Source organism: Puma concolor, unplaced genomic scaffold, assembly GCF_028749965.1.
Source record: "Puma concolor isolate L17-30 unplaced genomic scaffold, mPumCon1.1.hap2 unalloc_scaffold_8, whole genome shotgun sequence".
Taxonomy (NCBI): Eukaryota; Metazoa; Chordata; class Mammalia; order Carnivora; family Felidae; genus Puma; species Puma concolor.
In genome coordinates, this window is record NW_028240291.1 from 849,101 (window position 1) to 872,858 (window position 23,758).

General features: G+C 55.6%; 2 protein-coding genes across 2 annotated transcripts in view; one reads left to right on the top strand and one right to left on the bottom strand.

The window, feature by feature from the left end:
* The window catches only part of LOC112871670 (protein Shroom2), a 66,090-nt gene extending 64,966 nt beyond the window's left edge, over positions 1-1,124 (bottom strand). The window contains exon 1 of the mRNA XM_086696748.1: positions 823-1,124. Within this exon, the coding sequence (XP_086552874.1) occupies positions 823-1,109 (287 nt within the window). The 5' untranslated portion in view covers positions 1,110-1,124. The remainder of the gene's footprint in view (positions 1-822) is intronic.
* A 6,311-nt stretch (positions 1,125-7,435) lies between these two features.
* LOC147570851 (testis-specific Y-encoded protein 3-like) lies at positions 7,436-10,674 on the top strand. The gene is made up of 5 exons (XM_086696732.1): positions 7,436-7,480; positions 9,008-9,376; positions 10,070-10,147; positions 10,295-10,406; positions 10,499-10,674. Exons 1-5 carry the CDS (start codon positions 7,436-7,438, stop codon positions 10,672-10,674), a joined length of 780 nt encoding a protein of 259 aa, XP_086552858.1.
* Positions 10,675-23,758: the final 13,084 nt, after the last annotated feature.

Below are 23,758 nucleotides of genomic sequence, written 5' to 3' on the forward strand. Positions count from 1 at the left end.
TGGAATTTAAAAAACACAACAGACGAACCCAGGGAGAGGGAAGGCAAAATAAGATAAAAACAGAAAGGGAGGCAAACCGTAAGAGACTCTTAAATACACAGAACAAACTGAGGGTTGACTGGGGTGCTGAAAATGGGTGATGGGCATTAAGAGGACACTTGTTGGGATGAGCACTGGGTGTCATATGTAAGCGATGAATCCCTGGGTTCTACTCCTGAAACCAACACCACACTGTACGTTAACTAACTTGATTTAAAAAAATTTTTTTTCAACGTTTATTTATTTTTGGGACAGAGAGAGACAGAGCATGAACGGGGGAGGGGCAGAGAGAGAGGGAGACACAGATTCGGAAACAGGCTCCAGGCTCTGAGCCATCAGCCCAGAGCCTGACGCGGGGCTCGAACTCACGGACCGCGAGATCGTGACCTGGCTGAAGTCGGACGCTTAACCGACTGCGCCACCCAGGCGCCCCTAACTTGATTTTAAATAAACAAAAGAAAAGAAAAAAGCATTCAAATTCACTTAATGTATCAAATAAACAATGCATAGTACTAGAAGAAGGCATCTTTTAAGTTTTGGATGCTGGATTCACCCTTGGCCAAGGAGTAGAAATTTATGGTCATGAGCGTGCGCGCGCGCACGCGCGGGCACACACACACATGCGCGCACACACGCGCGCACACACACACACACACACACACACACACCCCTTAAGTCCAAACCGGGATTTGCTTGCAGTGATACAGATCAGCAGACCTAGCTTCACCTTTTGCTATTTTACTCACTTCTGTTTGTGAAAATGGCACGAGGCGTGGGTCTTACCTTTTCACTACCAGCTTCAGGGTTTTATGAGAGCCCTTCACCAGGCAAATCGCCTCCTGTCTAAACCCTGAGAGACCAATGTCGTTGATGCCGACGATCTCGTCCCCGGCCAGTAACTTGTCCACTGCCGCAGCTTTACTTCCTTCTTCAATCTGCAACAAAGACGCACGTGCCATGAGCCTCCAAACAAACAAAGCAAGTCCCCAGAAGTCAGCCAGGAGCAACGTGCCTGTGACGTGTGCCGCCCACAGCTCTATGACTGGCTCTGGGATCGGCCAGGACCCCATCTACGCCCTGAGGCTGCGCAGATTCCTATTTGACGAATGAGGGACACATCCCTCACCCAGCGCTGCCTTTGCGGGGACGTGGGCTACCTTCACCGAGGGAACAGGAAAGAGCGCATGCGCTCCGGAACATGCACGACCCAAAACGGTGGATCTAAAGATACAGGGCCCTTTTCTGGAAATCCTTTATCCAAACAATAATGATGGGTTATTTTTATTATGTACTGTTTCTCATACATTAATCCCAGGCCTAGATTCTTGTAACTGCTTTACTGAGAGAGAGTTCAAATACCAGAAAACTCACTCACATAAAATATACAAGTGAATGACTTTTTAGTATATTCACAGAACTGTGGAACCATCACGTCCTAAACCCAGAAGAAACCTGGTAGCCGTGAGCAGTCACCTCCTGATCCCCTCCAGCCCTGGCCACCACTAACCCACCTCCTGTCTCTATGCATTTGCCTTTGCTGGATAGCTCACAGAAAAAGGATCCTACAGGGGCGCCTGGGCATTTCAGGTGGTTAAGTGTCTGACTCTTGATTTTGACTCAGGTCATGATCTCACGGTTTGTGGGACAGAGCCCTCCATTGGGGTCTGCGCTGACAATGTGGAGTCGGCTTGGAATTCTCTCTCTCCCTGTCTCTCTGCCCCTCCCCTGCACTCTCTCTCTCAAATAAATGAACAATGGGGCACCTGTGTGCTTCAGCTGGTTAAGCATCCAACTCCTGATTTTGGCTCAGGTCATGATCTCATGGTTCATGAGATCGAGCCCTGTGTCAGGCTCCGCACAGGTAGCATGGAGCCTGCTTGGGTTTCTCTCTCCCTCTTTCTTTGTTGCTCCCCCACTTGTGCTGTCTCTCTTTCTCTCATAATAAATAAATTAAAAAAATTAAACATTTAAACAAATAAAAAGAATTCTGCAACATGTGGCATTTTTAAAAACGTTTATTTATTTTAAGAGAGAGAAAAAGAGAGTGCACACTCAGGGGAGAGGCAGAGAGAGGAAGAAAGAATCCCAAGCTGGCTTTATGATGTCAGCACAGAGCTCCACTCAGGGCTCAAACTCATGAACCAAGAGATCATGACCTGAGACAAAATCAAGAGCCAGATACTAACCAACTGAGCCACCCAGGCGCCCCAAGAAATCTTGGCCTTTAAATACTAAACCTAGTTTTTTTCTATACAGTAATAATAATCTCAGCAGCAATTAACCCTGTCTGCTTTCTCTACTAGTGCTTGACAAACTATGGCCCATGAGCGAAATCCAGCCAGATGCGCCCCCCCCCCTTTTTTGTAAATAAAATGTTACTGCAATAGAACCACACCCACTTGCTTACATATGGCTACAGGACAGCAATGAGTCGCCTGGCCCACAAAGCCAAGAATATTTACTACTTGGCTTGTTACAAAACAGTTTGCCAACCCCAGTTTTATACCAAAAAGCAATTATCTTTACAAACTGCTAGGAAAACCGGTGAACAAAGTTAACGTTTGTGAGAGTATCTGTGTACAATCTGAAAGTTCACTGCCTGACTGTTTGCCGCGGCCAACCTAACAGTTACTTACAAAGCCCTCACAAAGCAGTAGAGCAGTACATCTTTCCTCCAGGTTAAAAAACTGGGTACTAAGCAACTTACATGCCTCAGTTCTGCAAGTGAATGATAGTTGCCTCAAATCTCCCCTTAAATCTAAGGACGACGTTTGAACTCTCAGGTTAACCAAGCAATTATTCATTGTAAGTCAACACCATCAATGCAAGTAAACGACCACTTCTTAACCGAATGGATGGCTTCATATTTTTGTTAATAACTGGTTTCAAAAGTCTAGACAATTTTATCCCAACACAGTAACAGACACGTTGTAAATAAATTTCCACCTGCCCAAGATTACACGTTCAGCCAGGTACAGTCAAGGTGCAGGTGACATTCAGTGGAGTGCTTAGGTTTTTGACACGTCCTGTGCGAGAGGCCAAGGGGCTGTCCAGGTGGAGGGTCCGTGGGCAGCTGGCTGTGGGATAAGAGCATCCAGGGAAAGGTGGCCCACCCATGGAGTGACCCCAAGCAGAAGATATTTAAAGATTTGAGGGGCAGGGTGCCTGGGTGGCTCAGTAGGTCAAGCGTCCAACTTCAGCTCAGGTCATGATCTTGTGGTTCATGGGTTCAAGCCCCGTGTCGGGCTCTGTACTGACTGCTCAGAGCCTGGAGCCTGCTTCCATTCTGTTTGTCTCTCTCTCTCTCTCTGCCCCTCCCTGGCTTGTGCGTACACACTCACTCTCTCTCAGAAATAAATAAAACTTAAAAAAAAACAAACAAACCAGGGGGCTGGGGAGACTGAAGGAGGCTGCCCGGACAGAAGACAGAGTCACGGGCAGATAACCACAGAGATGGAACCCTGGATCCCCAACAATTAGAGCGCTGGTGAAAGAGGGCACCAGGTAAACCACAGGAGATAAAGGAGAAAGGGTGAGCATCGCAGCAGCCTCCACCACCGAAGTTCACACTGACGAGGACGGCCGGCGACCCTGCCCGTGCAGGGAAAGCCCCCAGGGGAAGCTGACCAACGCTCCGGCTGGGGTCACTACCAGAGCCCGCAGCACTGTGGTGGCTGGGGTCAAGACCAGCACCTGTCCCCCAAAACAGGGACCCAGACGCTGCAGGCCCTCAAGGCAGCATTCAAGGCGTGCCTGGGTCAGTTTCATCTCCTCTCTCTCTCTCCTCTTGGCACTAAGTACACAATCTGGAGGGCAAAATCTAGAATACAGAACACATGCAGATGGTAACTTGGGTCTGTACCCAGCGAACTATTGCCTGAATTCCATTAGGTAAATGCTTTGGTGGCATGAGTGCAAAAAAAGCCATCTGCGTTCAGAGTTTGTACTTATTCTTTCAGTAAGCATCTACAGAGCAAGTACTATGCGCAAAAACCGCTAGATACTGGACAGTGCGTCTTGCAAGATGTAGTTCCCGCCTCGAAGACATTTCTAGGCTTAGAGGCCAACGCTTCTCAACCTGTGATGTGCACACAAGTCTCCCAGGGTTTAAAATGCAGATCTGGGGGTGGCTGGGTGGCTCAGTCAGTTAAGCATCCCACTCCTGATTTCAGCTCATGTCGTGATCCCACAGTTTGTGAGTTTGAGCCCTGCATCAGGCTCTGCACTGGCAGTGTGGAGCCTGGTTGGGATTCTGTCTCTCTCCCTCTCTCCCCTCCCCCCCGTCTCTGCCCCTCTTCTGCTCATGCCCTCTCTCTCAAAATAGATAAATAAAACTCAAAAAAAAATGTTTTTTAAATGCAGATCTGATTCAGCAGGTCCTGGGTGGGGCTTGAACTTCTGCGTCTCTAAGACCATCCTTAACAAGCTCCCAGGAGAGGAGACGATGCTTTGAGTTGCAGTGTAGAGATATAGGGACAGATAAATGAAGTACCAGACGAGTGAGAAGTCGGCTTGCCCTCTATGGTGTGGATGCACACTCCAGGAACATTTTCACAGAGCCCATGGCATTTGGTGCCGCCTTGAAGGATGCGCTTTTTGGAGACTCATCACAACACACAAGGGCCAGGTACCATGAGGAAGCCACAGAACATACAAGTTTTTTTAAGTTTATTTATTTATTTAAAGGAAGAGAGAGAAACCCAAGCCGGCTCTGCACTGACAGTGCAGAGCCCAACACGGGACTCAAACACACGAACCATGAGATCATAACCTGAGCTGAAGCCAGGAGTCGTCACTTAATGGACTGAGCCACCCAGGCGCCCTTGAATCACACATTCTAAAGGGGTTAAAATGGTGAGTTTTGTGTGAGACACATTTAGCATACTAAAAGTCACACATTCTTCTGTATCTACAAGAAAAGATCCTGACCCCACGATAAGAGTGAACATAAGCGTCCTCCCTACAGTGATTCCCTTTGAATTGCAGTGAAAGAGAACGTCTTTAGGCAAAACCACCGTGACTAATGACCTGCAGGGTCTCAGGACAGTTGTTAAGGCAGCAGGCCCTGGAGGGGACACGTCACCGGTGTCTGGCTCAGCTACCACTTGGTGGGTTTCTCCACGTCATCCCCACAAACCCTTCTATGGACAAGTTGTGCGAGACTCCCGTGAAGCCCCGTCATGTCCTCCGGCTTCACCACGGAGACGAACACCATGTTACTTCCTCTCATCTGTAAAGACTTCTCCAGTTTCTCCTCTATAAAGGAAGACTGCATTCCAAAGCCTCCTTCAGCCTCGCCCTAAACGAACGAAAGCTTCAGGAGAGCCCAGCCTCTGGAGAAGCAGAGGTGAAGGAAGCCCAGCCTAAGATCATACACCACGTCTTACTGGTGGGCCCTGTCTCCTTACAGAATCCAGAGGGGAGTTTCATCGCTATTTTGGAAATGTAAGCTTTTTACTAAGTCTGGGAATATTTTTAAGGAGGGAATATCACCTCATCTGAGTTAACTGTAACTTTTTTTTTTTAAGAGGCAAAATCATTCGCTGGTTATGTATTTTTTAGTACAACCAGGAAAGAGCAAGATACGGAATCCCAGGAGGCTCTGGCTGTCTGGGTCAGCTTAACATCCCATGGGTCAGGGGAGCAGTTTTTACAGCCGACAGTATAAAGCATGCTACGTGGCAATCTGGAGGCACGGTCGTGTATTTCGTGTGTCTCGAACACTGAAAGTTACCTCTCTCCCCACAATTCCTAAAGAACACCATTCCCTGATCTTGGCACACTCAGTTCCTGAGCGTGCTAGCCCAGTTTCCCTAAACACTTTGGTTGTGTGCCGTGAAAAACCTGGAAGTTTGAACAAGTCGTGTTTAGGATGTTAAATTGTGAATTGTGAATGAGGTGGGGAGCACTGTGATTGAACAGATTATCGACACACAAGATACTGATACTTATCTCTTCCTAAGGAAAATCTGCCTCCACATTTCAAGCTGTAAAGTCACCGGAATAACGGTTTACATAAGAGTGGCAGACTACATCTTTTTAGGTCTTTGGTATCTGTGTTAAAAACTGTACAAAATGAGGGGCATCTGGGTGGCTCAGTCGGTTAAGCGTCCGACTCTTGATTTCAGCTCAGGTTAAGATCTCACTATTTGTGATTTCAAGCCCCATGTCCGGTTCTGTGCTGACACTGTGGAGCCTACCTGGGATGCTCTCTCTCTCTTTCTCAAAATAAATAAACTTCAAAACAATCTAGACAAAATGAAATGTCTGTGTACGGATCATCAAACCACCAACAAAATCTCAATTGTGGAAAGAAAAAAAAACCTCTTTTTTTTTTTTCTCATGGTTGACAACCAAAATCAAAAAGCAAGAGAAAAGACAAAACGATGCCCCCCTAAAACTAACAAAAGATACCACAACCCACCTCCTGGGCTTTGGTCTCCCGGTGAGCGAGTTGGTGTTACTCCGAGGCATTTAAGAATGCGACGGCTCGCTCTGACTATTCTAACACGTTCCTTTCAGCCTCCCTAAAAGGAGAGCTGGTCACGTGAGACCCCATAAAAAGAAAGGCAAATGTGGCCTGCACAAAGGGACCAAGGCAGGTTAACGGCCAGAGCCCGGCCGACGAGATATATAAAAGGAAGACACGCCTGGGTGACGAGCTTGTGCGCGGAGGGGGAATGTGGCCAACAAAAGGGTCAAGGCGGAAGCCCCACGGAAGAGGACAAGATCTGGAGGCTGCACCGGACAGCCAGAGACGGAAACCGAAATCTGGAGGACGGCTCAAGCACAATCGGCAGAGGAGGGGCTCCGCATCAGGCGGTCGGGAGTACAGCGCAGAAGCCAGGCCAGCTGCGCCAGGAGCCAAAGGAGAAGCGCTCCTCCCGAGCCCGGGCCCGGCTGCCCGCCTGCGGCCGGATGAGGCCCGAGCGGGGCCTCCTCTCTACGGGGCCAAGGTCCGGGACAGGAGGACTCTGCAAAGCCCTCATCACCACATTGTCCCTGCGTCCCAGGAACAGAGGCCTACGCACGTAAGGGACGGCTTCCGGAAAGCCACATCCAAGGAGCATCTTCTAAACACCGTCAGGTGTCAGGGAGGGTTCAGGCCAGAAGGGACACGAAGACTTCCGGCTCTCACGTTGCCGGTTAGCAACGTGCCGCCTCGGCTCTAGCTCTGCCCTCCACGGCCTCCCCTGAAGATCCCACAGAGGGGCCCTGTGACCACTTCTCCTTGCCACAGGCACCAGTAAGGACCGTCAGCAGAGGGCACGGGAGGGACACCAGAAGGGGACTCCGTCACCCTTTCCACTTGCGGCCTGCCTTCCTCTGTACCTCCTGCCCTGAGGCGGCCACCAAGTGAACAAGGCAGTTTTGAGGGCATGGCGACTAGGTGGGCATGGAGTCAGGCAAATGCGGCTATTACATGCGTGTGGCCATCACTGTAGCACAGCCACACACGGAAGCAGCTGTTAGGTGGGGGTGGCCGTCAACTGGGCATGGCCTTGAGTGTGCATGGCAGTTACATTCATGTAGCCTTACAGGGTGCGACAGTCAAGTGGGCATGGCGCACAGGAATGTGTCAGTCAATGGGCAGTGAGGACACCACGGCTTGATCATTAGGTGCTTGTTGCAGTCATGTGGGCTCAGACGTTGAATGAGCCCAGGCCGGCAGCCACGTTGGGCTGTGGTCAGGCAGACGCAACAGGGACGTGGGCGTGGCATTCAGACACAGGCAGCCATTATGGAGCATGGCAGTCACATGGCTCTGGCAACAGTGGACACAACAATCATACAGGTGCAGCACTCCTGTGGGCGTGGCATTCATCTGGGTGTGGCATTTACCTCTGCTGGGATTCGCGGGGCAAGACATAAAAGAGTCAACCTGCACAAGCATCAAATGAGCACACAGACCTGAGGGTGCAGATTCAAGTGTGTGCCGTGGTGACATGAGCACAGCACTTGTGGGTGTGCCAGGAATCAGGCAGTCACATAAGCACGGAAGTCAGATGGGCGTGGCAATCACGTGAGCACATCGTGACACTGGCAGTAAATAGGCAGCCATGGCAGGGCATGGCAGACAAATGAGCATGAAGGTTATGGGCCTGCACTCAAAAGTTATGAATGTGAATAGAGGAGCCTGTCTTGGAGGTGCCATATACGGGATATGACACAGAAGTGACAGTGCCAGTGAATGGGCCTCCCTTTCTGGGCAGGCAGCGTCTGGAAGTGCGTGGTCAAGAGACAGGAGTCCGCGGACACTGAGTCTCTGGCAGGGCCAGAGGTGCCGCAGGCCGAAGGCTTGCAGGCCACCAGCGAACAGCCTGTGCAGGAAGGCCAGGCCCGACCCGAGGGGCAGGTGGGCGGCCCCAGCGAGCTATCAGTGCCGCCTGGGCATGGCGTAGTGGCGGTGGAGGCGCTGTGGGGCCTGGTGGAGGAGGAGGTTGAGGTGGCGGCCGCGGAAGAGGACGCGCCTGGGGAAGAGGGGCATGACCAGAGGAAGAAGGGGGAGGAGGACGAGGAGCAGGAGCCGGGGAAGGAGAAGGTCCAGCTTCGCGAGGAGGAGGACCTGAAGGACGAGGGGGAGCAGCAGGAACAGAAGAGCAGGAGGAGGAGGAGGAGGAAGAGGAGGAGGAAGAGGGGGAGAGGCAGCAGGAGTAAAAGATTAGAAGGAGGAGGAGAAGCAGAAGCCCAAGCAGAAGGAGGAAGAGCGGAAGGAGGAGGAGTTGGCGGAAATGGAAGGGGAGGAGCAGGAGCACCAGGGTATACAAGCGGCAGCGGCGGCGGCGGCAGGGGTGGCGATGGCAGGGGCGGCGGCGGCGGGGGCGGCGGCGGCGGGGGCGGCGGCGGCGGCGGGGGCGGTGGCGGCGGGGGCGGCAGTGGCATGGGAAGAGGACCAGGAGGAGGAGCGGGAGGAGGAAGGGAAGGCGTGGGAGCCATTAAAGGGAGAGCCGAATTGCAAACCGAGGAGGAAGAGGAGCAGGAGAAGGGAGCGCTGGAGGAGCAGCAGCAGGGCCAGGAGGAGGTGGAAGGAAAGGAGGACAAGGAGGAGCGGGAGGAGGAGGAACAGAAGCCGAGTGAGCAGGAAGGCCGATGGGTGGAAGAAGCCCAGGAGCTGCACGTGAAGCAGGATAAGAAGGAGCAGTTCGAGACAGGCCTCCGTCCTTGCCCTTCCCCACTGGAGGCTCTGGAGGCCCTTCAGATAGAGCTACAGCCCGTGAATAAACAGGCCAGCCGGGAGCACGCTCGACTCAAACTCAGGATGTGGCAGAGGCGGCGGCATCATCTGGAACAGAGAAGTGCCCTTATCCAGGGCATCCGTGGTTTCTGGGCCAAGGCTGTATCCTTCCTGCTGCTGGTGGAGGGTCCAGAGGGGGCTGGGCTTGCACAAGAGGAAGGAAAGGGAGGCGACATTTAGAGGAACCCAGGACAGGGACTGGAGCTAAGCCACGCTCCAGTGGCCGGGAAGGTGCAAACATGATACCATCCCAGTGGTCCTGGCTCTGCAGTGAGTGTGGGAGGAGGGCAGTGCTGGGGTGGTGGAGGCACGTGTGCTTTACGTCGCACCTGGCACGGAAACAGCGCTGGGAGAGTGCGGAGTGGCGGTGGAGGTCCAGGCCAGGACGGGGAAATGACCGAGGGCTTCTTCCCACGCAAAGCCGCGCGGGGGCACGTTTCTGGGTCCCGCTAAGCATCTTGCTGCGGGGAAGGCGGTGCGAATGCCCACTGGTCGGCGCGAGACCGGATGTGTGCTGTGTGGCTGTGTGGAAGTAAGCGTCCTCAGTGTCCTCATGAGCACACAAGGCTAGGCGTGGATGCGGGCGTCTGGGCGTGCACAGCCTCCTGTGCGTGTCTAGCAGAGCCCTGCGGAATCCTGAGACCCCGTGGGCCTGGATGCAGCCTGTGGGGAGGGCGTGAGGCCCGGGGGGAGGACGCCAGTCCCTGGGGGAGGACGCCAGGATGCGGTCCACACCGGTTCTCTGGGTCCAGGTCTCTCATGCCCAGCACCTGAAGGCTCTTTGACCTGCAGCAGTTTGTGAACCACCCTCAGATGTCAGCCCTGATTAGTAAGCAGGATGAAAGCATGCTTCGCCACATGACCAATTTGAAGGTCGGCCTGGGAGTGCGAGGCGGTGTGGGTGGGTGGCTGTGTGGGCGGGGGAGGTGGTGGGGAGAAGTGGTGTGTTCCTTCCTCAGGGGAGGGCGGGTCTCCTGGAACAAGATTTCACATTTCTGCCCCACATTCCTACCACGGCAGGTGGAGGAACACAAGTTTCCCAGGGAATGCCGGAAGATCCTGCTGTTTTTTGGCAAGAACTCCTACTTCCAGAATGAAGTCGTTACGAAGGAGTATGTCCTTGGCCTTGCTGGTAAGTGTCCACTGAATGCATGGGCGGCAGTGGGTGGAGGGTTGACTGTGATCAGTTCTCTGGCGCCTTCTCACATACTCGTCTTCCTGCAGGGTATACGGCGTCTCATTCCAGTCCCATCCTGTGGTACCCAAGGTACAGACAGGAGGCCTACAGACGCAGGCATGACAACAGCAGCCTCAACTTCTTCAACTGGTTCTCTGACCACAGCTTTGCCGGCTCTAGCAGGATTGCTGAGGTGGGGCCCTGTAACAAGGAAGGGAGGTGATTTTCATGGGTTCCCCCACTGCGTGGGACAGCTACCTGAGGCCTGGCCTGTCTCCCCTACCAGATAATCATCGAGGATCTTTGGCGCAACCCACTGCCGTATTTCAAGATGGAGGAGGCCCCAGGAGAGAGCACTGAGAGGGAAAGAGGTGAGCAGCCAAGGGTGTGGGCACTGAAATGTGTGCCGTGGGGCCCATGGCGCAATTCTCTTCTGCGTGGAGGCACCGAGACTCACAGTGGCACAGGAGGTGACACCAGGTCAAAAGGGCATCGGCCTGAGACAGGGAGTCTTAAGAAGTAACGTGTCAAAGAGGCTTTGCCCCTTTGGGGAGGCTGAAGGTGGGCAGTGGGCCAGACAACAAGAATGAGCAAAGCGGGACATCCAAGCTGGCTCATCAGATAGCACGGTGACAACGGTCATTCCAGGACCATGAACCCCACCCTCAGGCCTCCTACCACCATCCCACATGTTGTCGGGCTTCTGGAGCCACTTGTCAGCTTTGGCACAGCTTATGACACCCTCCCATTCTACCTTCCGTTTGGAAACATTCAAGCAACCTTAAACAGGGCCAAGATAAGACTCTCACCTGTCCTGTGTGTGTGTGTGTGTGTGTGTGTGTGTGTGTGTGTGTGTGTGTATGGATGTGGGTGTGGTTGTGTCTGTGTGTCTCTGTCTGTGTGTACCCTTATATCCCAGATATATGCACGATCTTGAGAAGACTATGAAGGAGAATCGCACTTCATGGACCCCAGTGGAAACCCTTCCGATGCTCACCGATGGTCCACAAGATTCTCCTGCCCACGAAATAAGGACAAGGCTGGTGGTGACACGTGGCGCAGGGTTTTGAAGAAATACATTGGAAGAAATACATTTGAAGAATATACACCTGAAGAAATATAGAATGGGAGATAAACAGCATGAAGTGTTTGTGTGTGTTTTCTGCTCAGGTACGCTCTGGGGCGTGTCCATGTATACATGCGGCTGTCCAGAGGTGTAAGTGTTCTGTGCCTGCACATTGGAGTTCCAAGGAAGGGCGGGACGTAGGACATTGTCCGTAGGGATGGGTCACACATTGGGTTTGCATGTGAGGTCAGTAAGACTGAACCAATGGGGAGTTGAGTGAGGGAGGACAGGGCACAAACCTGAGAGAAAGGCCAGCGCCCAGGTTCATATCTTTCCTGTGAAAATGAGGAAATTCAAGGAAATGGAGAGGCCAGCACAGGCCAGGGATGTCCAATACTCAGGGTTTGGGGATGTCCGTGATGGTGCCCCCAGAATCCCGCATGGTGACATCCTCAGTCATGTTGACTGAACCGCCACACAGAGAGGAATTCCCAGGGTTGATTACCCTCTGGTTTTCAGATGTCTACGAATGCAGACTGTCTTGTGGACAAGGTCAGGATCTCAGGAGCAGCCACACATATTTGAGGGATTGTGAGCAGGCTGTAGGATTGGTGTCCAGGGGAGGGAACCGAGGGACCAGAGGGAGAGTGGGTGGGTAAGACCGACGAAGTTCTGCTTCAGGCAGAGTTGTCAGGGAGAACGTACACACTGCAGAGGAAACAGCCCACTACAGTCTCACGCAACTCCAAAATCACAGCCAACTTTTCTGGTTCCACTTCCTGAAGCTGAGCCTCCCACACACTGCTTCACTTACTCTCACATATTCACACACACACACACACACACACACACATACCCACAAGACTCCTGAAGGTGTCCTAGTACGGATGCCCTTGTGTGAACTTCGCTGTTTCTGAAATGACCTCAGGTTACAAATGGGTGGCCCAGATTGCAAGGCAACAGAGGGGAGGGTCGCGGGGAGGTGGGGCTCTTAAAGGCCACGGACACGCCATCCTCTCCCGTGTGCCCGCTGCCCTCTCATCATCAGCCGTGATGAGTCGGGTGCTCCTCTTCCTCTGGGTCCACAGGCTTATGCCGTGTGTCCGACACGCCATGTGAGACTTGTGAGAAGACTCCCAAGGGCAAACACCAGCAGGCCCTCAGGGAGGTCGCCTCGTCCCAGGCAGCCTGCGTTCCTTGGCCCGAGTGCCTGGACAAAGGCTGCCTCGGCCACATAGGGAACGATGGACTTGTGCAGCCTTAGCATGCTGTGCAGAGGTCCCGGGCAGGCCTGGAGCTTAGAAAGGACTGGGACGAGCCTCACCTGGGAAGAGGTGAGTGCTGGGGTACTCCTTCCACAGCAGATGGCTGCTTGCCAGAGATGTCTGTGCTAGGGATGGGGCAAAAGCTCCACCGTGCTAGCAGTGCAGTAGACAGAGTTCAGCCCTGTCCATCGCAGGCCCTCCTCTATCCCCAAGTTACACGGCCCCCAGCACAGCGTGCCTGAGACTGACATCCCCACACTAATCTTCCTGTCTCCCAAGCTGCCCAAGCCCCCCAGGATCCCCACGGCACAGCTCTGCAGTACAAGAGCCTTCTCTGCAGTGGCTCTATTCCAGAGAAGGCGTTGGCAGTCCCAATGCATGGAGGCTTCTTGCCCCTACCAGTATGCAGACAACATGGTCAGCGGGGTGTCAGCACGCTGTGGAGTTGGGGATCTGTACGCCCAAGCCTTACCTCTTCCAGGGCGGAGGCTGTCGCACTCTCTAGAAGGGAAGGCAGGTCTTTCTCTCGCTGCTGTCTGCACACTGGCTGGAGAAGCACGTCTTCTCAGCTGCTTGATGTGCAAACGTCGGGGTACCCTGGAAAAGCTCCCTGTGCTGGCCCGTGTCTTTGGGTGTGAACATCCAAAGAAAGTATGGCCCATGACTCTGCAGTGGGAATACGGCCTCAGTGGTCATGAGGCTGGGCCCTTTGGGGCATCTTTCTGCACAAGCAGGCCGTTACTTGACAGGTCTTGCCGAGCAGGAACACTTCACGGGACAGGGGAACACAGGGTCCCCCACATGTTCATATCTCCCGCCAATACCTGCTGAGGGGCCAGGCTGACTTTTCCGCCCGGCCTGTCCCAAAGAGAAGGTACGGACAAGGTGTGGGTGTGGAAAGCCCTCAGGGCCCCCAGAGCCAAACCCTCAAATGTGGACACTTGTGTCCAGGGACCGTGGTCAGAGGCCTGGGTGCTCTGTGTCCGAGGTATTACAGCCCTCAGGCTGCACACCCTGCAGCTCCGGGTGTCCTCCCGTAGCCGCAGCACTCCCTGGGGAGCCCCAGGGTCCAGGAGCTGCTAACCCCCCTGCACAACTGTATGTGCTGCCTAGCGGCCTCTTCCACCACAACACCAGCGTGCGTGGGCCCCAGAGTGCTGTCCCTCGACAGGGGACACCCTCGGCAATTCCGGAGCCTTCTGACTTCCATGTCTCTGAACCACACGTGTCTCTCATTGGCCTGTCGGGATCGTCCTGTTGTTCTCTGTGTACAGGAAATGTCTCGCATTGCCTGTACGCCTCTGTCCCCCCTGAGTGAGCCCTGGCGTGTCTGTGTCCTTTCCTGGCTTTGCCTGTGCCAACGCCTCTCTGGTGATGCCTCCTTGCCCGGCCCAAGTGGGCACAGCTGTACCCGTGTAACCGCCTTCGTCTCTGCGCACCTGCGTGTTGTGTCAGCTGCGGCTCTGCTGGCCTGTCTTGTCTTTGGTGTATGCTTCTGCGCTTGAGTGTGTTTCCCTCTGAATTCAACCCCTTTCTACCACTGACAGATCCAATTGCTGTCCTGCCGTCAGGTGGAGGGGCTTCTGCGTGTTCTCTTACATGTTCCCGGAGCCAGAAATCCATCCCTGCCCGTAGGACCTTCGTCAGAGGATTGGCCATGCACTCACTGCCAGCCAGTTAATGTCCCCAAGTGCAGCTGCCTTGCTGTGAGCATTAAGTCGCACCTCTATTTTCCGTCCTTCTGTTTTCAAACCCTTTGGACCCTAGGGGCTCAAACGTCACTGGCTTGCACGTTGCAGATGCAGGCGTAAAGTGTGAAAAGCGGTCTAGCCACGTTTTCCCACTTACGCTTTTGCCATGTGGCATGTTCCTGGCCGGGAGAGACTTCCCCCTGCCAGCGTGTGTCTCGTTTCCGTGTGCCTCCCGTGTGTTCTGGTCCCTCATTTGTCCGTTACTTCCTACCTGGGAGTCTGATTCATGTTTGCGGGAACCATGCAGACACCTTTGACTGCAGGGGACTGAGCTCAGCTTAGTCCACCAGGACTAGTGCGTGACTGAGGTACACAGCGGGCAGTCACGGAGGTGCCCGTATCCTTCACGTGCGAGCGCTCCGTCCAGCCACCTTCACCGGGACATTTCTCAGCAAACCCTCTATGTTTGCGGTGAGAGCACTTAGCTCTGAGGAACCTGACGAGGCGGTGAAGCGTTGCTTACGGCTGCCCTGTGCAAGTTAGATCTCCAGAACTCATGCACATGGCATGACTGCCTCTTCACACCCTAGGCCCGACACCTCCTCATGGCACCCTCCCCTGCTTAACAGCACTCTACTCTCTGGTGGACTGCATGCCTTTAACTGCTTTTAATCTCCTCACGAGTCCATCAGGCAGGGGTCACCACCACTGTGTTTCTGTCAGGGGTTGGCCTCTTTCAGGGAGCCCAGTGCTTTCTGCACTGATGCTCAATGCACCCGCGGGAGGGAGAGCCACACTAGGCCCGACGGCGAACCCTTTGGCCCTACGTTTCCCACATATGTGCCCGGTGGCAGAGGTGCACAAGGAGCCCGCCTGCATGCGTCTCCCAGGTCCTCCACAGGGTACAACGTACCGCCTCAGGAGGCTCATCCGCATCACATGGGCATAGCTCTGCTTGCACGGGTTAGCCTTTCATATCATACGGGCAGCCCAGACTTAGAAATCCAGCTCCCTGCTTACAACTCTCCAGCCCTCGTGCTTGTGCAGACGCTCTGTGTCTGTACAGACATTTGAGTCACGGTCTCGTGACCTGTCAATACAGCTCGACGGTCTGTCCTTACCTTACAGCCTGGGATGCGGTTCTCACTCGTTGTCCTCCCCTCGGGTGCGAGTTTCCTCCAGCACTGTGGTGGAATGTAACCTTTATCACCATACGTTGGCTTGAGATTACTGGGCGGATCACCTGTCTGCGTCCGGGGATGCGAAGGAGACCTTGGCTCTTTTGCTCACGGTGCACCCTTTCTCTGTGATGAGTCGCTTTGGATGAGAAGCTTGCGAGAGGCGAGGGGCCTCAGAGTGGAGCACATTTCCTGGGCATCTGTGAGAACCTCGTGGCTTCCACTCGGAAAGCATTGACTTCCATGGATGTGCATCCTCTGCTTTTGCTTGAATTTGCCGAGCTTGGGGACGTGATTCCTTCCCGCACGTGCTGTCCCTAGGTCGCTGCGGTCTCTTTCCGGCAGTCCCGTTTCCTGCCTGCTGCTGGTAAGTACAGGGCTTCCAGCAGCCCTGTGGGGATCGGGTCCTTGCTTTCTTCCCTGCGGTGCCCTCTTCCTCACCCAGAATGACCTCACTGCAGCTTCCTTCTAGTTCAGGGATCGTTCCAGACTGCCCTTAAGGTCCAGGTGGGAACGGTGCCTTTAGTGCTGACGGCTGACCACTGTACAGCATTCGTCTCTGTGGAAATTGCACAGGTGAACTTCACCAGGTGAAACTGCACACTGCAGTTGCCCTGTCGTCAGAGTCAGCCCACCTGTCTCGGCCTCGGCTGCCCCTGCTCTCCTTCCTCCTTCCCTCCCCTTGCCTCCCCCTCCCTTGTCTTCTTCCTGTCCTTCCTTCCGACCTCCCTTCCAGCTCTCTTTGTTTTCGTCTCCCTCCTCTCCCTCACTAATGCCTCCCCCTGTCTCCGCCCGTCTTCCTTGTAATAGGTGCCCCTCTGCCTCTTCTTGTCTTGCTCCTCCTCCCTGTCTCTCCCGCCAATCTCCCTGTGACTCTCCCTCTCCAGGCCGGTCTTCCCCTCCACTCGTCCTTCCTCCCTCTGCTTGCATGTGTCTCTCTCTCTCTCCCTCTGTATCTCTGTCTCCCTGTGTGTCTCTTTCTCGCTGTCTCTCTCAGTGGACATTCTGTGTCTGGGTGCACGCTTCTTCAGAATTCTCGTTGGCGCCTGCCAAATGTGGAGGGAACTCGTCTGCTTTCGTGTGTACTAGTGACAGCAGGCACCGGGCTTTCTCAGAGACAGACACAGACAAGTTTGTAATTCTCGGTGAAGGGGGCCCCTAAGCGCCCTGCTTGGAGTCGTCCTCCTTTGAGTGGAAGGTTAGATTTCCGGACCGGAGGAAACTGCTAAATCCTACTACCCCATCTCCCTGGTGCTCTGTACGGAGATCAGTAGGGCACCAGTGCAGATGGGGCTCTGGGGGTTGTTGTTTGCTCTGAATTGCAGTGCAGTGAGTTCTAGTGAGCTGCTTTCTTGCAAGGACACGGCGGTGGGGTGGGTCTAGGGTGGGTGTCACTGGTTCTGGGTGGGCACCCACCTTACCGCCGCCCTCAGCCTGATGGCCAAGGAGGAGAAACCGTGCGGACGGCCATGTGGCCCCGGTAGGCGCCACACCTAAGGACTTCTCCAGGCCTTGCCCCAGCTTCATGAAAAAGGGGCAAGGGGACGGAGCAGGCAGTGGCTCACGCTGTGGACGTTCCTGTGCTGAATGCTCTGCTGCCCGGAGTGGGGCCTCTGGGGAAGAGGTGTGCAAGGGAACACAGACACTGTGTGACACCGGGGACCTCGCGAGTCAGGCCTGGAAGGTGACAGCGCTGAAGAGAACATGCGGCAAAGCGGGGTCCACGCTGGCGGCTGGGCCCTTGCTCCAGAGCCCGGACCGGCCGCTGGCGCGCGCTAGCCGGCGGCCAACACCCCGTCTTGCTGTCTTGCAACCGATTGTTCCGCCAACCTGGCCAGCGGGCCTGCCCTGCCCTGGAACCACTTCGCCCCCAGGCCGCATGCGCACACTCTTCCCTGCCTCTGTCTCAGCCCCTCCTCCACAGCAGCCACAGCCAATGCGGAGTCGTCAAATCCCAGAGCCTGTGCGCCTGCGCCCCACTTGGGCGGGCTGCGGCGGGAGGCAGCAGGGAGCTGCAGGCCTTGCGGCCAAGGCTCCGTCCACCTGCTGCCATTTCCCTGTCCTTGTCCTGAGGCTGCCCTAGCTGCACTGGGGCCGGCCGGGGCCGAGCGTCATGGCCAGCGTGTCGCGGTCCGGAAAAAGCGGTGATTCCCGTCGACCCTGGGCCCTGATCGTCCTGGATGAGAAAGGTCGAGAGTCCCCGGCCCGCGGGAATGGAGGGGCGCTGGAGGGCGCGGGCTGGCCGCAGTCCCCAGGTTCAGGGGCGGCAAGCGCCCATCCTGTGCAGGAAGCCCAGGCCGGGTGTGAGATACAGGTGGCAAGCCCAGCGGAGGAATTGGTGGTGATACTGGATGACGGAATGGTGGCGGCTGAGGTGGTGATCGGGGTGGAGGAAGAGGACGGGGAGGCGACCGAGGAAGAGGTGGCTGGAGAGGAGAATTGTGAGGAAGCCAAGCCAGAAGCAGAGGACACGGCCGAGCAGGAGGAGGTGGAGGAGGAGAGACAGCAGCTGGAGGAGGTTCCGGAGCAAGAGGAGAAGCCCGAGGCAGATGCAGAGGCGGAGGAGGGGCCCCAGCTCTCACAGGAGCTGCAGCAGCAAGAGCCAGTGCTGCGTCCTGCCTCAGCCCAGGACCCGCTGGCAGCGCTGGAGCGTCTTCAGCTGGAGATCAGCGCTGGGAATGCCCAAGATTCCAGGGCCTTATGGCGGCTGAAGCGCAGGATTCTTCGGAGGCGCGTTTCTTACCTGGATCACAGAAGGGCCATCATCAAGCACATCCCTGGCTTCTGGGCCCAGGCGGTATCCTTCCTTGTGCTGGTGGGTGATGGCGGGGGCTGTTGTGCAGGAGGGCTGGGCCCTGAGAGCAGGGTGCCTCAGGGCGATGGCCCCCAGGGAGGAGAGCTGGGCAGTGGTCCCTGGCCCTGGGTTGGTGTGGTCTGGGATCCAATGTAAGGCCTTGGACAGGGGCGGTTGTTGGGGATGGGGGGACTTGGGGACTTGGACCTGCTTCCTCTAGGTCTCCGCCAGCGTTGGCCTGCAGGCTGCTCTCAAACATGAAGGTAGCACAAAGCAGCCTTCACTCAGAGCAGATAGGGCACGGAAACGTTTCGCTGCCAAATGGGAGAGTTACACAGGCCGCACACCCACCTTCACATTCACACGTTTTCTAGCAGTTCCGTCAAAAGGCTGTGCACGTTTTCTAGCAGTTCCGTCAAAAGAGAGCATTTCAGACACACACTCATGGCCTTTAGTGGAACCATGCCACCCCCCTGTTCCAGACAGTGGGACGACTCAGACCGACTCCGAGCGGGGTACAATGTGCCTCCACAGACCCTCACACACACACACACACACACACACACACACACACACACACACACACACACACACACAGGATTCTCTCCTGGTATCTCCACCCCTGCTTCCCTCTCTGTCCTCAGGCTCCGGCTGGGTCCCACCCATGTTTTTCTCTCCTGACTGGCTGTGTCACTGTGTCTACTTTCATTTCCCTCTTCTCCCCTCCTTGTCCGTGCTTCTCGATCTCTTTCTCCCTCCCACACCCTATGTTTGCATCGTAAGTGTGCAGTCGGTTTCTTGTAAGCCGTGTTATTCCTTCTGGACTCAGAAGGCCGGTGACAACATTGGTCTTCACAGGAATATGCCAAGACACCCAGCCGTGAGGAGGGGTCAGAGCACATGCCGACATCACAAGCTATGATGGGCTGCTGGCAACCCACACAGGTCAGGTATATGAAGGAACTGTGAGGAGTCCAGGCAGTGGAGTCTCTCCGTGCTGTGTGCAGACAGCGTGGGAGGTACAGGAAGCCAACGGACAGCCCAGTGTCGATGGTGTCTGATGCATTTGCAGAGGCTGAGGAGTGTGGGAGCTAGTGTTTCCTGGTCTTTCTGCACATGCCCTGATCTAGTCCCTTGCTCTTAGCCTGGGAGGGTTGGGGGGTGGGCTGTGTCTGTTTCCACAGCATCTGAAGGCACAGCTCCTTGACCCAGCACAGATTCTGAATCACCCCCAGTTGTCGGCCATGAGCGGTGCCCAGGACAAAGACGTGCTCAGCTACGTGGTCAACTTGGAGGTCAGACCGGGGAGGCTGTGGCTGGGGGCCGTCCCGTTGGGTGTGGGATTTGGGCAGGAGAGGGTGAGGCAAAGGTGCTCACCCTCACAGCCAGGCAAGGAGGTCAGGACCCCGAGGGAGGACACTTGCCCCTTCCTGTCCCATTGCTCACGGCAGGTGGAGGAAGTGGGCCATCCCAAGTACCGCTGCAGAGTGATGTTTTTCTTTGGGGACAACCCGTACTTCTGGAACCCAGTGATCATTAAGGAGTATCAGCTTAGCTTTGCTGGTAGGGTGTGGGTCCCATGATGGTGCGGGGCAGGGGGATGATGAGCATGAATCAGGGGCAGGAGGGAGGGGGAGGGGGAGTGGGGAGGAGGGCATCAGGTTGCTCCTCAAATCCTCTCTTCCTATAGGCTACAGGGCATCGCGTTCCACTCCAGTGCAGTGGTTCTGGGATTATGAACGTGGAGCTCCCAGTCGCAGGCATGACCCCACCAGGCTTAACTTGTTAAACTGGCTGTGTGAGCACAGCTGCCCAGGGACAAACAGGATTGCCGAGGTGGGGCCCCTGAGGCCTTCGTCAGCAGTGGGGATGTGGGTGGCCCCCGGCCAGAGAGGAGAGTGGGCTATGCCCAATGTGGCGCCGGCCTGTGTCCCCTACCAGATCATCATCGAGGACCTGTGGCCCAATCCCCTGCAGTACTACCTGAGGGAGGAAGGGACCAGAAGACAGTGACCTGACGTGCGCACGTGTCGGTGAGAACGCCAGTATGCGGTGTGTTGACACGTGTGTTGTATGGGCAAGGGAGCGTGGGCCAGACATTGGCTTGGAAGTGGAAGGTCCGCCGAGACTGGGACCCAGGTAGCATGGGGAGCGGGTGGGAGGATGACAAGGGACCTGCAGGGACTCAGCTGCAAACACACAGTGGGTCGATGCCTGCAAACCAAACGCAGTTGTGCTGTGGGCTGGGGCTTTGCAGAGCAACTCGGGAGGAGCAATGCTTCTCCACCACAAATGCTCCCCGTGGATGTCCGCCCTCTCCCGGGCTTCCCCCTGCTCCTTCAGTCTGGATTTGCCTGCCAGTCTTTGGGACCGGAGCTGCCGTGTCCCCAGGCGCCACTGGGGTGAGAATCTTGCACTTCCTTCCATGTGCCCCACCACGCCATGTCCTCCCGCAACCTGACAGCCATTCTTAGAACTAGTCCAAGGCCATTGGGGGCTGGAAATGAATCCCTGGGTGAGAAAGCAAGAGGGATCACAAAAGGGCGAGGCACAAGAGTGAAACCATCTGGGATGTATTTGCAAATATCCCGTATCACTCTTGGTGTCTGTTGCGTGGGGTGCGTGTGTGTGCGTGTACGCGAATGTGTCTGCGTGTGCCCATATGCGTCAGGGGCTCTGCATCTGTGTGGGCGTGAAAGGCACAGAACTTCTCTGTTTGCCCATGCAGAAACAATGGAGGACGCGACCAGCGCTGGAAGACATGGGTGGATGCGTCTCCTATCTTCTACGAGCCCCAGAGACAATTGGGGAAGTGATCACATGTGGCAGCCTTGAAGAGTTGCCACGATGTTTATGTGGACACATACAGGAAGCTAAAAACCCTTCTGTGTGTGTGTGTGTGTGTGTGTGTGTGTGTGTGTGTGTGTGTGTGTATGTGTGTGTGTGTTTATGGGGGACCCAAGGAGGGACGACGAGGACGGGACCTGAGTGTGACTGTCCTAGCTGCTGCCAGGGTGATTCTGTGTGTGCAGGAGAGGTGCAGTACTGGTGTGGGGCAGGTGTTGCCATGTGCACAGAGGCCTGCCTTCCTGGGCAGGCAGAGTCTGGAAGGAGGAGGAGGAAGAGACAGACCTGTTACGTGGAGACTTGTTGTATAGGCCAGAGCCGAAAGGCAGGGAAGGGGATTGCACAGCGGGACCAAATTGTTCCATTGGGTCCTGGCACAGTGTGGCCAGGACTTGGGGAGATTCAGCGAGGACCCTTGCTCCCAGAGGGGTGTCGTCTCCTTGGTGAGAGAGAATCCGGTGAGCAACGCCTCCAGTGAGGACAGAGTTAAGGCCCCGTGTCCCTGAGAACTCAGGAGTAGGCAGGCTTCTCAGAGTCGATGCCAGTATACCTTGCTGCTGCCTCCCACACCCGGGGTCCCTTTGACCCCGAGCCCTGTCCTGAGACAGTGGCTGAGGATGGGAGATGTGTGAGGGGAAGAGGCAGGTGTGGGTTGTGGGCAGCAGCGAGGCTTATGAGTGGGATTTCATGGAGAGAGTACGCGCAAGGGCGGAGATCCAGCGTGAGTTTCTGCGAGTGTGTGTGGGCGTCTGTGGCAAACTGGGCCTGAGATCCGTGGTGGTGCTGGCACTGTGTGTGTGCATATGTTCGTGCGATTGCGTAGCCGTGTGTCACTGTGTGTGCGGGAGTGGGTGTGTAGGCCGCTGGCGAGACAAGGAGAGACACAGGGGTCTCTGTGGCTGAGGTGCTTATGTGGGACGGTCAGGTGCCAGAATACAAGAGAGCAGTCCCTTCCCTCCTGAGTCCTGATGGTAATCGCTGGGATGGGTGCAACTGTTGCTCTTCCAGGGGGCTCAAGTCAGGATGCAAAAGGGAAATTGGTGCAAGGTCAAGACGGGGACCGAGGGGAGGAAAGCCTGTGCCCAGTGGCCAGTGGACCCCTTGTGAGTGAGTGTGCTGGTGTGTGTGTTAGTGTGTGTCTATGTGAGAGTGGTGAGTGAGTGAGTGAGTGAGTGTGTGTGTGTGTGTGTGTGTGTGTGTGTGTGTTGAGTTGCCCTGGTGGGCCTGCAGTAGCAAATACTGAGGGGCTACAAGGTTGTGCCCAGGCCTTGTGCACAGAGTGGCTAAGGAACCCAAGCTGTCAGGCTACGTTGTGTGCAGAGGGCGGAGGTAATGCGCTGGAGGGAGGCGTCCAGCAAGAATCTCTGCTCTAGGCAGACGTGCCATGTTTTGTCACCAGCAGCTCTTCCTCAGGGCTCCTCTCTCTGCTTCCTGTGCACCAGGCCCAGGGAAAGGGAGGAGCTTGGACCCTAGACCTCAGGTGACTTGCGTCGCCCTGGAGTGCCGCAGCAGTGTGGTGTGTGGGGATCCGTGTGTGAATGGGCAGGTGAGCAGCCTGCCAGCTGCTCTCTTAGGGGACAGTTCGTTGCCAGCAACACCTCTCCCCGCAGCACAAGATCACCCCTGCCGCTGCAGCTGGGCTCGGGACATTTCAAGGAGTGTCCCAGAACTCTGTTCCCCTTGCACGTGAGTGGTGCCAGCATGAGCCTCTCGGTCCCTGTGCGGGCGACCCTGATTAGCCTCAGGCTTTGTCGACTCCAGGCCTCATGTAACATGGGGAACTGGGTTTCTTTCTCAGTGTCTCAGCAGTTGCATGTCGACGGAGGATGCTGTGGACATGGGAGTCGGGAATCCCCACCGTGCTCCCCCGCCTCGCCCCAAACCGCAGCGGGCAGCACGTGGCCCACTGTGTGTGCGCTTTGGGGAGTCTAAAGCCTCACAGCCCACCCCCCGTATTCTTCTCAGGTGGTGGAGGGTCAAGGGGGCCTAGGGAGGAACACTGGTCCCAGTCTGCTGCCGGCTGTGCCCACAGGTGTGTGTGCCCAGCTCCTTGACGCTGAAGCTGCAAGGCGTCCGCACTGCCCCCAAAGCCCCATCCCTAGCATTTGCGTGTGGGCCACATGGAAGTGAAGTCCCAGTGACCCTGCGGGATCACAGCGGGTGGTCTCATCTGTGCCTGGCTACCCGCCTACCTGCCTTCCCCACAGCCCTTTGCCCCCATACAGGGCTTTCAGTAAAGACGGGGCCACCGTCCAGCATGAGAGGAAAGGCTGGACTGTGTCTCAGTACCGCTGGTCATGTGTTGGCTGCTGCCAGCTTGACAGCATGGAGACCCCATGGCCCAATGGAGGAAGTCCGACCTGTCCTACAAGGAATTGGGGACGACTGTAGGGATGCATCAGGTCCCATGGAGTAACCTAGCTCTGACCTTATCTGCCTAGGGGGTGATCGAAGCGCCTTGGGGTC

Bases quoted from the DNA above. Each gene is read 5' to 3' on its own strand.
- LOC147570851 (XM_086696732.1), top strand. From the start codon at position 7,436: ATGGAGTCAGGCAAATGCGGCTATTACATGCGTGTGGCCATCACT. The intron at 7,481-9,007 runs GTAGCACAGCCA...CAAACCGAGGAG, and splicing joins ACATGCGTGTGGCCATCACT to GAAGAGGAGCAGGAGAAGGG. The intron at 10,148-10,294 runs GTCGGCCTGGGA...CTACCACGGCAG, and splicing joins GCCACATGACCAATTTGAAG to GTGGAGGAACACAAGTTTCC.